The sequence below is a fragment of the Prunus avium genome, chromosome 1 (assembly GCF_965620075.1).
Source record: "Prunus avium chromosome 1, drPruAviu1.hap1.1, whole genome shotgun sequence".
Lineage (NCBI taxonomy): Eukaryota > Viridiplantae > Streptophyta > Magnoliopsida > Rosales > Rosaceae > Prunus > Prunus avium.
Window position 1 is genome coordinate 50,525,712 of NC_142284.1, and position 14,278 is coordinate 50,539,989.

The 14,278-nt window shown below is 37.2% G+C and overlaps 1 protein-coding gene across 1 annotated transcript; it reads left to right on the top strand.

Annotated features, from left to right (window-relative positions):
• The first annotated feature begins 3,488 nt into the window (after window positions 1–3,488).
• LOC110761898 (uncharacterized) lies at window positions 3,489–6,741 on the top strand. Its single transcript, XM_021964486.2, has 2 exons — window positions 3,489–6,144; window positions 6,279–6,741. The coding sequence occupies exons 1-2, from the start codon at window positions 3,489–3,491 to the stop codon at window positions 6,653–6,655; spliced, it is 3,033 nt and encodes a 1,010-aa protein (XP_021820178.1). The 3' UTR covers window positions 6,656–6,741.
• Window positions 6,742–14,278: the final 7,537 nt, after the last annotated feature.

Consider the following 14,278-nt stretch of genomic DNA (forward strand, 5'->3'; position numbering starts at 1 on the left):
TTTGTCCATCTCTATTAAAAAATAATATAAAAAATAGTTAGTACTAATTAAAAGATTAAAATACTCATAAACTAAAGCAGTATTAAATTTTAGGGAGCCACTAGGAGTCATTTCTCTCTCCTCATATTTAGGAGCTCTTAGAAGTCTCTCTATTTAAGGAGGTGGATAGGGAGCATGGGTGGAGTTGTATTTTTCCAATTTCTCCGTAAAATTTGTCTAAGAAGGTGGTTTAGGGAGCCCATTGTGGATTCTCTAATAGTTTTCCAAAGCCTCTGTTGTTATTTTTTTTTTCTCGTCCAATCCAGGAGGAAAAAGAAAACGTGCATTGCACTTACTATAATGGGAACTGTCATACAGCAGCCATGTGTTTTCACAAGAATGGGTTTTCTGATTGGTTTTTTGAACACCAGAAGCAACGAAAGGTGGCCCACACAAAGAAAAAGAATTGCAGAAACTGGTATGTTATGGTGTGCACCAGCCAAAACCCCTATTGTGCAGAATCATCACCTGGCAATCTATTCTGATCAAGTGCCAACCAACAAAGAGAGATATCAGAGGTTAAGTGGAATACTAATATATCTTTCGCACACTAGACCAGATATCCCATATCCAGTTAGTGTTGTTAGCTAGTTCATGCATTCTCCTAGTGAGGATCACTTAGCGACAGTTATGAGGATTTTGAGTTATTTGAAGAAAGCTCCAGGCCAAGGCTTGATATTCAGAAAACTAAGACATTCGGATGTCAAGGGTTATACAAATGTAGATTGGGCATGTAATATAACAGATAGACGTTCTACATCAAGTTACTTCACTTTCATTGGGGGTAATTTGGTTACATGGCGAAGTAAGAAGCAGAATGTAGTGGCTCGATCTTCAACTGAGGTAAAGTACATGGGCATAGCACAAAGAGTTTGTGAGTTTCTTTGGCTAAGGATACTTCTGTCCGAAATTGGTTTTCCACCAAAGAAAGTCATAAAGCTTTACTGTGACAACCAAGTTGTGAGAGATATAGCAAATAATCCAGTAAAACATGACAGAACTAAGCATGTTGAAGTGGATAGGCATTATATCAAACAGAAGCTGGAAGATAAGCTAATCAATATACCATTTGTAAAGTCAGAAGAACAGCTGGCATATGTCTTAACGTATGCGGAGCCAACAAAGGTTTTTCATGACTCACTTGACAAGTTTGGCATATGAGATATCTACGCACCAACTTGAGGGGGAGTGTTGGCGTGAGTAATAATTTAAGGATCCCGTGATCCCTCATTTCCTGGTGTAATTCACACTACATAATTAGAATAATTACCCAGTTAGGATTCCTTGTAATTAGGTAATTACTTTTCCTTGTAGGAAAAGTCAATTTGTACTTGTATATATCCCCCTCTTAGATAAATATAAGATCAATCACAATTATTCAACCAATAACTTATTTTTCTTTTATATTTTAAGCATTTCACCAAACTCTCCTACTACAAAAATTCTCTTGACACGTGTGTTCGTATGAAATTGTGTTGGCATTTCCTAGAACTTAGTATAGATTTGGAAGTGTCATTCAGCTAAAGGGTTGAAGCAAAATTGTTGACTCTAATTTCCAGAAACTGCATAATTGAAACAGCTCAGCAATCCCCAAATTCCAAAATTGTGACTTAACACTTATGAGCCATTTGATCTGAAGGGTAAGACATGTCATTTTTTATGCACTCATACTATGAATGTTTTTTGGGAATATAATATGATTTTTTTTCCTTGATATTCCTTGAATTTAATCAATTAGAATCCCTTTAGGAGTGCATCTCATTTAGGCATAGTTTTCAATATCTTTTGTTTATTCCTTGTTTCCTTTTATTATTAAATTCTTCTTGTCTCTCAAGTATCTTTGATTTTCTATCACGTTTTGGCTGCTTGGAAATCATGGTTCAATCATATCACAATGTCAAGGAGTCAAGATACCCTTAATAGTTAACTAGGCATATAAGGATTCATTTGATATTGTGATTGATTAAAATCTTCCTTTCTTAAATATCTCCTTTCCTATTGGTTGAACTACATGTGACCAATCTTTAGAATAGGAAAGATACCATCATGATTTTCTGTCAAGCATTAGAAATTGGAAATCATGTTTTCAGCATGTTTTCTTTCTTGTAAAGAAAAAGTCTATAAAATAAGACCTTTGTCTTCTTTGTTTAGAGAGCTTTCACGATCATATTTTCAGTCCATAAATTTTGGAAAGCTGAGTTTTTATTTGAGATAAATCATCAAGTGTTCCATGTTTACTTGGTGATTTATCAAACACTTTTATCATTCATATTGCATTCATTTGCATGTTCGGTGACCTATACGGTTGAGGACACCAAGACCATTGTGGCGGTTTTTCTCCGGTGAGCTTGAATTGATCGTGACCAATATCGGATTCAACATAAGGAGAGTTGGAAGAACTCCGGCAAGCTTGAAGCAATCGTGACCAATATTGCGTTCAACATAAGGAGTGTCGAAAGATCATCTCGTGACAGAAGTTGAGTTACGAAGAAGTCGGTAAACATTATCTAGAATGTGTCTAAGATAAGTGTGTGAGTACTTCTTGTAATCATTGTTCTATAGTGGATTTGTTTTGGACTGAGGAGTCCCATGGATTTTCCCCATAGGTGGGGTTTTACCACGTAAAATACTTTCTGTGTTTTTCTCTGCTTTTACATTCTGAACTGTATAGTATCAATCCGCTTGGCGTGTTTCATTTGTATTATCATAATACTCTTGACTATTCAAAACGCAGACTTTACGCTTTTGGTGTTTTAAGCCATCCTATAGGTAATTTCAATGTGAAAGTATGTGACATTATTGAGATGATTGAAGAGTTTTCCCCCAACATTATTGAGATGCTCAATAATTGAAAAGTCTTCCCCCCAACAATATTGAGATGATTGAAAAGTCTTCCCCCAACATTAATGTGCTCTACACGGTTGTGTTGTTGGGTACGAATGCTCGATGAACGAGTTTTTCAGTCATAATTTGTGGTTGAAAGACTTTTTCAGTCGTACATTCCCATTATGAAAGGGAAAGGACTTAATTGCAGCCTTAAAGCCTATTGTACCACAAGTTCTATATATTGAATACTGATAAGGAATCTGATCAGGGGATGGAAATGGGTAATTTTTTATTTTTTATTTGGTGAAATGGAAATGGGTAATTTGACATTAAATTCTCATTCCATGTCAAATTACCCACTTGAGACTTTTTTTTCTTGTTTACCAGAGGAATTATTCGGTCTGATAGATATCACATCACCTATTCCATTTCCAAGACTTGAAAAACAGAAACAAACCAAGAGATATGGGCTCCCATTCCCATCTATTGCCTCAGTTTTCCACACTAGAAATGACATGGCATATATACTGACCTAGGATTCGGGATTATAAATTTGACTTAAACCGTCAGCATAACCTATCATTCCGCTGAGTTCAAGAACAGAAAAAGAAAACCTAAGAGATATGGTTTCCCCATTCCATCTATTGCCTCAAACATTTGCCATAACATTCTCTGTTCTTGTATACATATTTGTGAGCGGTGAGGCAGCCATTACAAGCATTGCCACGGACAAGGAGGCCTTGCTCTCATTCAAGTCAGGGGTTAGTCTCCCTCCATCTTTTTGGGACCAAAACTCATCTCCATGCACCAACTGGACTGGAGTTGTTTGCAATAAACTTGGCAACAGAGTTGTTGCTCTTCATCTTTCCGGTTTGGGACTTACAGGTTCCATAACCCCCCACATTGGTAACCTCTCCTTCCTCCATTCCCTTCAACTTCAAAACAACAAATTAACAGGAAACATTCCCTCTCAAATTCTCTACCTTTTCCACTTGACATCTCTAAACTTGAGCTCCAACACCATACAAGGTCCCCTGCCATCAAACATGACCCAACTTATTGCGCTCCAAACACTTGACTTGGCCTCAAATAACATCACAGGAACAATTCCTGAAAATCTCAGCCGCTTGAAAAATCTTCAATTCTTGAATTTGGCACGAAACAACCTTCATGGTCCAATCCCATCATCCATAAGCAACCTCTCTTTCACCCTCACACATTTGAACTTAGGCACAAATAGTCTCAGTGGTACGATACCGAGTGAATTGGGTTTCCTTTACAAACTCAAGGAACTTGATCTTGCAGGTAACCAACTTACTGGGACTGTTGCCCTGTCCATTTACAACATCTCTTCTCTAGTTCTCTTCACGGTAGCTTCAAACCAACTGTGGGGTGAGATTCCAAGCAATATTGGTCACACACTTCCAAATCTTCTATACTTCAGAAATTGTGTTAATCTATTCACTGGAAATATTCCATTGTCGTTGCACAATATCTCCGGCATTCGATCAATTCGAATGGCCAACAACTTTCTTGAAGGAACGCTTCCACCAGGCCTAGGGAATTTGCCATTCCTTGAAATGTACAACATTGCTTTTAATCGGATTGTTAGCTACGGTGGTGATGGTCTCAGTTTCATCACTTCCTTAACAAACAGCACCCGTCTCCGATTCCTTGCCATTGATGGTAATCATTTAGAGGGTGTAATTCCAGAGTCCATTGGAAACCTCTCCAGGGTTCTCGAAAAATTGTACATGGGAGGGAACCGCATTTTCGGTCACATACCCTCTTCAATTGGTCAACTCAGTAGCTTGACTTTGCTTAATGTAAGCTACAATTCGATCTCTGGCGAAATCCCACCTGAAATAGGCCAGCTGGAAGAATTGCAAGTGCTTAGTTTAGCTGCAAACAAAATGTCTGGTCATATTACAAACTCCTTAGGTAATCTCAGAAAGCTGAACAAGATTGATTTATCCAGAAATTACTTTGTTGGCTATATACCCCCTTCCTTTGCAAACTTTCATAAGTTGCTTTCCATGGACTTATCGAACAATTTGCTCAATGGAAGCATTTCTACAGAAATATTTCGAAACCTCCCTAGTTTGAGCACCATTCTGAACTTGGCTAACAACTTTCTGAGTGGTCCTTTGCCTGAAGAAATTGGGCTCCTAGGAAGTGTTTTCACTATAGACCTCTTAGACAACCACTTGTCTGGATTGATCCCCAATACAATTGGAAAGTGTACAAGCTTGGAGGGATTGTTGATGGCTAGAAATAAACTCTCTGGTCCTCTTCCTAATGTTCTTGGAGATATGAGAGGTCTTGATATTCTAGACCTCTCCTCAAACCAGTTTTCCGGATCCATTCCTGACAAACTTGAAGACCTACAGGTCCTGAGCTACTTGAACCTCTCCTTTAATCACTTGGAAGGAGTAATTCCTAATGGTGGAATCTTTGTTAAAAATAGCTCTAGTGTCCATCTTGAAGGCAATCCAAAGCTTTGTCTGCATTCATCATGTGTGAATCCCGGCGGTCATAGGCGAAAAGTATTGATCCGAGTTCTTATTAGTACGACTGTTTTGGCAACATTGGCAGTATGTGTCATAGTTGGTTGTTCACTCTATGTCAGCAAAAGCAAAGCAAACGTTACAGTAACTAATTCTGATTTGTTACTAAAAGGGCAGCATCAAATGGTCACATATGAAGAGCTACGAGGTGCAACTGGGAATTTTAGCCTGGATAATTTGATTGGAAGCGGGAGCTTTGGGTCTGTATATAGAGGGTGCCTAAGAGACGGAATTGAAGTTGCAGTGAAGGTGCTTGATATTAAAAGGACAGGATCGTGGAAGAGTTTTTTGGCAGAGTGTGAGGCCTTGAGGAGCGTGAGGCACCGCAATCTTGTCAAACTGATCACATCATGCTCCAGCTTGGACTTCAAGAACGTGGATTTTTTGGCTTTGGTGTTTGAGTATCTGAGTAATGGGAGCTTGGAAGATTGGATTCAGGGAAAGAGAAAGAATACTAATGGAGATGGATTGAACATTGTGGAGAGACTGAATGTGGCCATTGATGTTGCGTGTGGATTGGATTATCTGCATCACGATTGTGAAGTTCCAGTGGCGCACTGTGATTTAAAGCCCAGCAACATTCTTTTGGACAGAGATATGATTGCAAAGATTGGAGATTTTGGGTTGGCCAAGTTGCTGATAGAAAGAACATGCAATAACGCTCTCAGCTCCACAGACGTGCTAAAGGGTTCAATAGGATATATGCCCCCAGGTCAGTATTAAGCAGCCCTCTTCTCATTTGAAGTATTTGGTTTACCTTATATGTCAAGTTAGCTATGTTTTATGATTATTATTTTTTTTCTCTTTCCAGTTTGTTTGGTTTATTAAGAATGAACTATGATGCAGAGTATGGTTTTGGACAAAAGCCATCGACGGCTGGAGATGCATACAGTTTCGGAGTAATGTTGCTGGAGCTGTTTACTGGGAAAAGCCCAACCCATGAAAGATTCACAGGAGATGAAAACCTTATCAAATGGGTGCACTCTGCCTTCCCTCAGAACATTGCCCAAGTACTAGACTCTGAGCTGCTACACCCCATGCAACATCCGCCCAATGAATTAGAACGTAATTGCCTGATTTCAGTTATAGAGGTTGGGCTATCTTGCACTTATGCTTCGCCTGAGGGACGCACTAGCTTGAGGGATGCCCTCCACAAACTGGAAGCTGCTCGGCAGACCCTTTTCAAGCATACTCATGTTGAGAGTGCCAAGCATGAATTTTAACTACGAACTGGAAATTGCATGTTTATTTATATACAAATTAATACTATGTTATAATAATTAAGGGTCGCATTTCCCTCATTCGCTCATCTTGTGAGTTAAGAAAAATTTGTAAGGGTTAATTACATTTTTGGTCATTGGGGTTTGGCTCGAAATGAAATTTGGTCATCGTAATTTCAATTTTCCCGATTTGGTCACCAATAGTTAATAAATTCAGTCAAATGCCTCAATTCCGTCACTTTGTTTGATTAAAAAATATTTAATATTAAATTAAAATTAATGCCAAAAGTCATTTTTAGTCCGGAAAATGCTAGGGAGACCAACTTGGGATACCAACTTGTGTACCAACTCTCTAATAGAGTGTGGGACCCATTGTATTGGTGGGCTCCACCTCTATTAGAGAGTTGGTACACAAGTTGGTATCCCAAGTTGGTCTCCCTAACATGACCCTTTTAGTCCACATAGTTTGGCACTTCAAACACTTTTGACTATGTGATTTCAATTTTGTTAATTTTGCCATTGTAGTTTCATAATTATAGCCATTTGAGGACAATTCTAATTATCATCCCCTCCCCAACCAGCCAACACTCACAAAGATTCCCTACCCAACCCCAGCTAGCCAGCACACCCTGCAACTGACCGCCACCACAGCCTCCCAAGGCCGCCCCAACCCCCAACAAAGGCACAAGGCAGAAGCAGGCAAGTAAAGCAACGAGAGAGCTCTGTTTCAATAGTTGCCCCAAAACCATTAACACCACCATGACCCGCTGAGCATAAATGACAACAGTCCAAGCTCCGTTGAGCTGTCAAACGTCTTCTTTTTCTCTCTTGGCTTTACTCATGAATATCCCTGTCTACCTCTGGATTTTGAAACCATTGTTTATGCTCAGTATATGCATATGCTGAGCAGATTTCATCCGTACAAAGCATATGCTCAGATTTCATCCATGCTCAGTATATGCTTGTGCCTTTGTTGGGGTTGGGGCCGCCGGTTAATTACAGGGTGTGGTGGCTAGCTGGGGTTGGTGGACTGTTATTGAGTGGTGGCTGGTTGGGGAGGGATTCGGAAATGCATGTTTGGACCAAAATACCCCTAATAGATAACTGACGAAAATTTATAGGGTCAAAAGTGATTGAATTATCAAATTATAAAGATCAAAAGTGACTCTTGACCTCAAAATAATTAACTTAAATGTAAAATTTTAATAATTTAAACCAAAAAAATAAGGGTTAATGACCTAAATGGTCCCCAAACTATTGCCTCAGTATCATTTTGGTCCACCAACTAAAATTTTCAATTCAAACGTCCTTAAACTTTTCATAATGTACCAATATGGTCCATCTGTCAAAGTCTGTTTATTATTCCGTGAAATCGAGGGACAAAACCGTATTTTTAGGTGAGTATTCTCCTGTAAAAGGGTTAATGACCTAAATGGTCCCCAAACTATTGCCCCAGTATCATTTTGGTCCACCAACTAAAATTTTCAATTCAAACGTCCTTAAACTTTTCATAATGTACCAAATTGTTATTGTGCTTAATTTCTTTTCTTCTTTATTTATAAATAAAATAAATTGAATTTGATTGTTAGGGTTCTTGTTATAGGTGGAGAGCTGTTAAGAAATTAGATTTTTATGTTGACTCTGAGAGTATGTTGAGTGTTGAATCCATTGATGCACAAATTGAAATGGCCCCAAATTCTAACCCTAAACCCAAGCTTTCAACAACCACCCCATACATTCCACCAGAGCTTGTGTTTGACATTCTTTTAGGGCTTCCGCCCAAGGATTTTATGTGATTCGTGTATGTTTGCGAAGCTTGGAATGCCATCATCCATGGCCGACATAAAGATTGAAACTTGCTGAATTGCTAACAGTGAATCTTGCAACAATATAGTGGCAGTTGGGAGGGAGGATGAAGAAGAAAATGGGAGTTTTGGGGACCAAAATGATACTGGAGCAATAGTTGGGGGACCAAAATGATACTAGAGCAATAGTTGGGGGACCATTGAAATCAATAACCCGGGAGTTTTGTGTTAGCTTCGCAAAAAGTCGTATATACCCTTCAAAAACTCAGTCACATGGCCATCGCGTGATCAGAAGTCACGGAATCTGTAACGGATGGACCATATTGGCACATTATGAAAAGTTTAAGGACGTTTGAATTGAAAATTTTAGTTGATGGATCAAAATGATATTGGGGCAATAATTTGAGGACCATTTAGGTCATTAACCCTTAAAATAAAAAACAATCTCTTCCTTTTCTTCCCGTCTCTTCCGTCACCCCACCTCCAAAAGTACCCAGCACCCATTGTCGCACTCGCACCCCCACACCCCATCGCCATCTCCAATGCGGGCCAGAGTTCACCGCCCCAAATGACTGTTGGTTGTGTTGGGCAGAAGCAAGACGACGGTAGCTTCGAGATGGGAAACTTGGGTGGCCACCGATTACTTGAAAATGGAAATGGGACTAGCTTTTGAGATGGAGAAAATTGGCTGGCCAAGGAGGGATATAAGTACAAAGGAGAACAACAAGATCGAAGGGGCTGAAAAACAAAAAGGGTTTTTGGAGTTTGGGTTGGGAAGAATCAGAGATGGGGACTATTGGGCTTTTGGGCTGAGAGATTCAGTGATTTCAGATGTTAACAATGCAATGTTAATATTCTCAATCTTTAGTCCTTTCTGTTTCAATAATTTGGTTGCTCAATTATTGTTGTTGTTATTGGGTTGACCATCAAGTTCTTAACTAGGGGTTTTTTTTTTTCTTGTGCTATTGGATTCAATTTTACAACAATTGGAGTTTCTCAAATGCTTGCGACGGAGTCATGGCGAGAGGGTGATGATAGCGGTGGAGATCTGAAGATTTAAATATATATATTAAAATTTTACATTTAAGTTAATTATTATTTTTTTAATTAAACAAACTGACGGCATTGAGGTATTGTACTGAATTTGTTAACTACTGCAAATACGATGACCAAATCGGAAAAATTGAAATTACAGTTACCAAATTTGATTTTGAGCCATATCCCAATGACAAAAATGTAATTATTCAATTATTTAGCCTTGTTTACCAAACTTAGCGATCAATAGTTATGAGCCTAAGGTCATCTTTAGTCATGGGTCATAGGCTAAATATAACCCTAAAATAATGCAAAACTCATCTTCAGCCATGGGCTAAAAAATTTGTTGGCCACATTTGGCCCTTTAGCCCTCCAACTAGGCCAAATTCTTTTGTGGGCCCAGTGCATGTACTTTTTAAGATGAGAAAGTATAGCATGAAACATCTCGTGCAACTGCAAATTCAACAGTCAATATTAAAGGCGCATTGATATTATCGATTACGTCAGCTAGCCGTTAGGTTTTTATTTTTATTTTTAATAACTTTTTAAAAATTCGTTTGTTTTTAATATATATGAAATTGATTTCTGATAGTTGAAGGTCAGAACCATTGATTGAAAGTTATTATTTATTTTTTTTAAAATTAAATGTTTTAAATTTATTTTGTTTAAAAAATATATCTAAATTAAAAAATATTATCTCTAAATCATAGTATTAAATTTAACAATACATAGTTGTAGAATATATGAGTGTTGTACTATAATTTTTCTCAAAGTAATAAAATATGAAGGACCCTAAAATATAACTATGCATGGCTAGAGATGGAAAAATTTAGCCATGCACTATTCTTTAAAATTTTAATATTTTGGAGGGCTAAATTTTTTTAGCCCTATACTACATTTAGCCTTATGACTGGAGATGACCTTAAGCTAAAGACCCTACTCTGTTCCTCAACTGTTATCTATGACCCAAAACCAATTGGTGAGGCTGATCCTACAGCCTGCAGCCCATGCTCACAGCAAGCCCAATAGAGGAAGAAGCTGTCATTGTTTGCTGATGTGGCATATATATATATATATATAATAGAGATATAATATAGGTATATGACACACCTAATTGTACCGGGGAAACAATCCAACAGGGGATTGTTTGACTAGCTCACACTTATCCGGCCCTCAAACGTCCATGTGGCTAGGGATGAGTCGTCCAACTGGGGACTGATACTCTAACCCAGCACGTACGGACGAAGAATCAAGACCCGTACGCCTGGAACCGTCCTACGCGCGCAGACTACCCAATCAAGGGTCTACGGTCAACATCCCGTCAAGGATGCCCCGGCTACTGACATTTCCCAATATTTCACATTTCCATAATCACATTCTGAATCTAGGGGAGGTACACAGGGTAGTGCATATAGCACTCCAAACTGACTTCCTACTCTCGCATCTTTCCATGCCTCACAACCATATCTCAAGTACCCCCCACAAAGACTCCACCAATATAATACTTTCCCAAAATAGCATATACATAAAATTCAAGACACTGGAATATATCCAAAACCCAAATATATCCCAAATACTTTACCAAAAATAATGGTTTCAACTTTGAGTATAAGGTAAATTTCATAAACCTTTAAATCCTTATGCATAGAAATTTCATCATAAAAATCATGCTATTTATTGAAAACAAAGTCCACTCACAAGTAGTCCCACGCTGTTTGACACAAATTTCACACCTTTAGATTAACCCACTATCAATGGATGAGATTAAATCTAAACTAATTCTTACTTTTTTAAATTATTATAAACTGAAATTAATTTTAATTAAATTCCCCATTTTATTTTCTATCTCTTTACTTATATTTCACATTCTCCTATAAGAAAATTGCAATTGTGAGATGAAAAAAATCATTTATTTCCCACTGTGCCTTTACGGGGAAATTTTTTCCTTTCCCCTTTCCCCACTCTCCTTCTCCTCCTCTTTCATCTGCAACCCGAACTTGAAACTATCCACCAAAAAATACTCAAACTTGAAACAGAAGGAAAGTAGGACAAGGTTTTGATCATGAAGAGTGTTCGTGAAGGTTTTTATGGTTCATATCATTTTTCTTAGAGCCTGAAGATGACATTTTAGCACATAGAGAAGAGAGTAGGAGCTGGGCTGAGTAAATTTTTATCAACTTTACATGAATCTTCACATGCATCATGAATGCATGTATAAGATTTGTCTTCAAATGCTTCCAGATTAAAATGATGATTAAGTTAAATCCCAAGAAATGATTAAGAGAAGCCTACTTTTACAAAACTAAAATGCTATGTGAATCTTTTTAATCTGTACATCTTAGATTATAGATTTCCCATTAGAGATCACTGCGATTGGGGATGAGATTTTGGCGAATAGATACAACATATGGAGGAAATCATAGCAAAAACAAAAACAAAGATGATTATTATTATTATTATACCAATCCAAACTGAGGATAATTAAATAAAATATTAGAGCCCCAGAAAAAGAAATCGAAGGAAAAAGCTGAATAAAAAGGGAACCCCATAAACCCATTCATGGCTGCCAATACAAAGCATATGTCTTTAGACTTTATATTGCTTGTTCTCAAGCAATTGAGAACAGAAACATGCAAACCTTATAAACCCGTCGTCGGTGCTCCAAGACTTTCCATGAGATAGATAGATATGAGTTTTCTTTTTTGTTCTTGTTTATTGATTGAATTAAATTGGATTGTTTATGAGGAGAATGAGATTAATTACTGTTTATTGCGAATTTTATTGAGGAGAGAGAGTGATTTTTATTGGAGAATTTGAAAAAAAAAATAGAAAATTCGGGAGTTTAATATTTTATTATTCATTAATTTGTAAGTTAAATAGTGAAATCACATATAATCTTAACCGTTGAAAGTGCTTGCATCCGAATGTTATAAAACTGTGTCAAAAATATAGTGCCACGGATCCGCCCCCATATATATGTCACAAAACATCTCTGAGTTTCACGCACCTATCACAAATGGTCCCTGTGAATTTTTATTTATTTTCATTTAAAATTCATAAAATATTGGTTTTTCTTTTTTAAATTTAAAAATATATATTGTATTTTAAATATACATGACACTATATTATTGGAGATGTGGGCTCTACATATATGCCACACCAACAAACTAATGGAGTTTTTAAAAAATAATTTAAAAATCATAAAAGTTAAAAATGAAAAAACCATTTATAGAAGGATTTTAACCTTGAGGACCATTTAGTGTCACGTGTATTTAAAATACAATATATAGTGTCATGTGTATTTAAAATACAATATATATTTTTAAATAATTTAAAAAAGAAAACCAACATTTTATGAATTTTAAATTAAAAAATTAAAAAATTTCGCAGGAACCATTTGTGATTGGTGCGTGAACCTCAGGGATGTTTTGTGATATATATATATGCCACATTAGCAAATTAACGGAGCTTTTGACGGAATCTAACTGCAGGGACCATTTGTGATCACATATACTAACCTTGAGGACCACGAATGACACAAAAAAATATTAAGGATGCAATCTGATAATTTCGTAAACCTTATGGACGTTTTGTGATATTAAGCCAAAAAAAAAAAAAAACAAACCTCTTGTCAAATGATGCTCTTATCTTCTTCATTTAGTTTTCTTCTCATGACTTATATTTTGGTTCATCCATGTAATTATATTTTGAGGTATATATGTAAGTGAGAGATATTGGTAACCTTCTCATTGGTAACCTTTTCATACATGTATCTTGCTAGGTTTCCCAAAATAACAAAATATAAAAGGAAAAGGTGCAAGAGCTATTTTGTTGTTGTTGTAAAAGCTAGTTTAGGAATAAATTAAAGGAATGGGGAGAGTGAAGCTTCAAATTAAGAGGTATTAAGAATACGACTAATAGACAAGTCATTTTCTCAAGGCTTATCAAGAAAGCCTGTGAACTCTCTGTTCTTTGTGATGCATGTTGATGTAGCTCTTATCATGTTTTCTCCATATGAGGGACTCAATCTTTTCTATGACAATAAAAGATGACCATCTGGCTGCTTCTATATACATGATTAAGGCTTAGTTTGGTATTGCTTAACTTAAAAAATAAGCAGCTTAAAAAAAAAGTTTTGGAGATTTGGGTGTTTGGTAAAACAAAAATAAGCTGCTTATTTAATAAGTTGCTGTCATTCAAAGCTGAAAAACAGAAGCAGGTGGGGAGCTGCTTCTGAAAACTGCTGCGAGGAGAAGCATGCGAAGGTTTAAATGAAAATTTCAAATTGCCCATATTGCCCTTATTTGTTTCACACAATTACATGTTATATCCTCATCATCCCGAGTTCGAACCTCCCAAGTGTCGTTCCTTTTTTATTTTCTGGATTGCTCGCCTCATCCTCTCCTCTCTCTGCAACTTGCTCCCCTTCCTCAATCCGTCAAAGCTACCATCTCAACCCAAAACCTCACCAACCCACCTCCCTATTTTACAGACCCAGAATATCATCCTCTCTCTGCAACTTTTTCCCTTCCTCAATCCCTCAAAGCTACCAACTCAACCCAAAACCCCACCAACCCAGCTTCCTATTTTACAAACCTAGAAGATCTCCTTCAGCACCCAGATTACCAACCAATTATCTCTACGGCAACAAAAAATTCAACACCCAGATTACCAACCAATTATCTCATTCAGCAAAAGAAAATCAAATCCCCAAGAGGTGGGCATGTAGAAGAAAAGACGAAGAAATTTATAAAATTAAAAAAAAAGCGGGCGGGGGTTGCTGGGA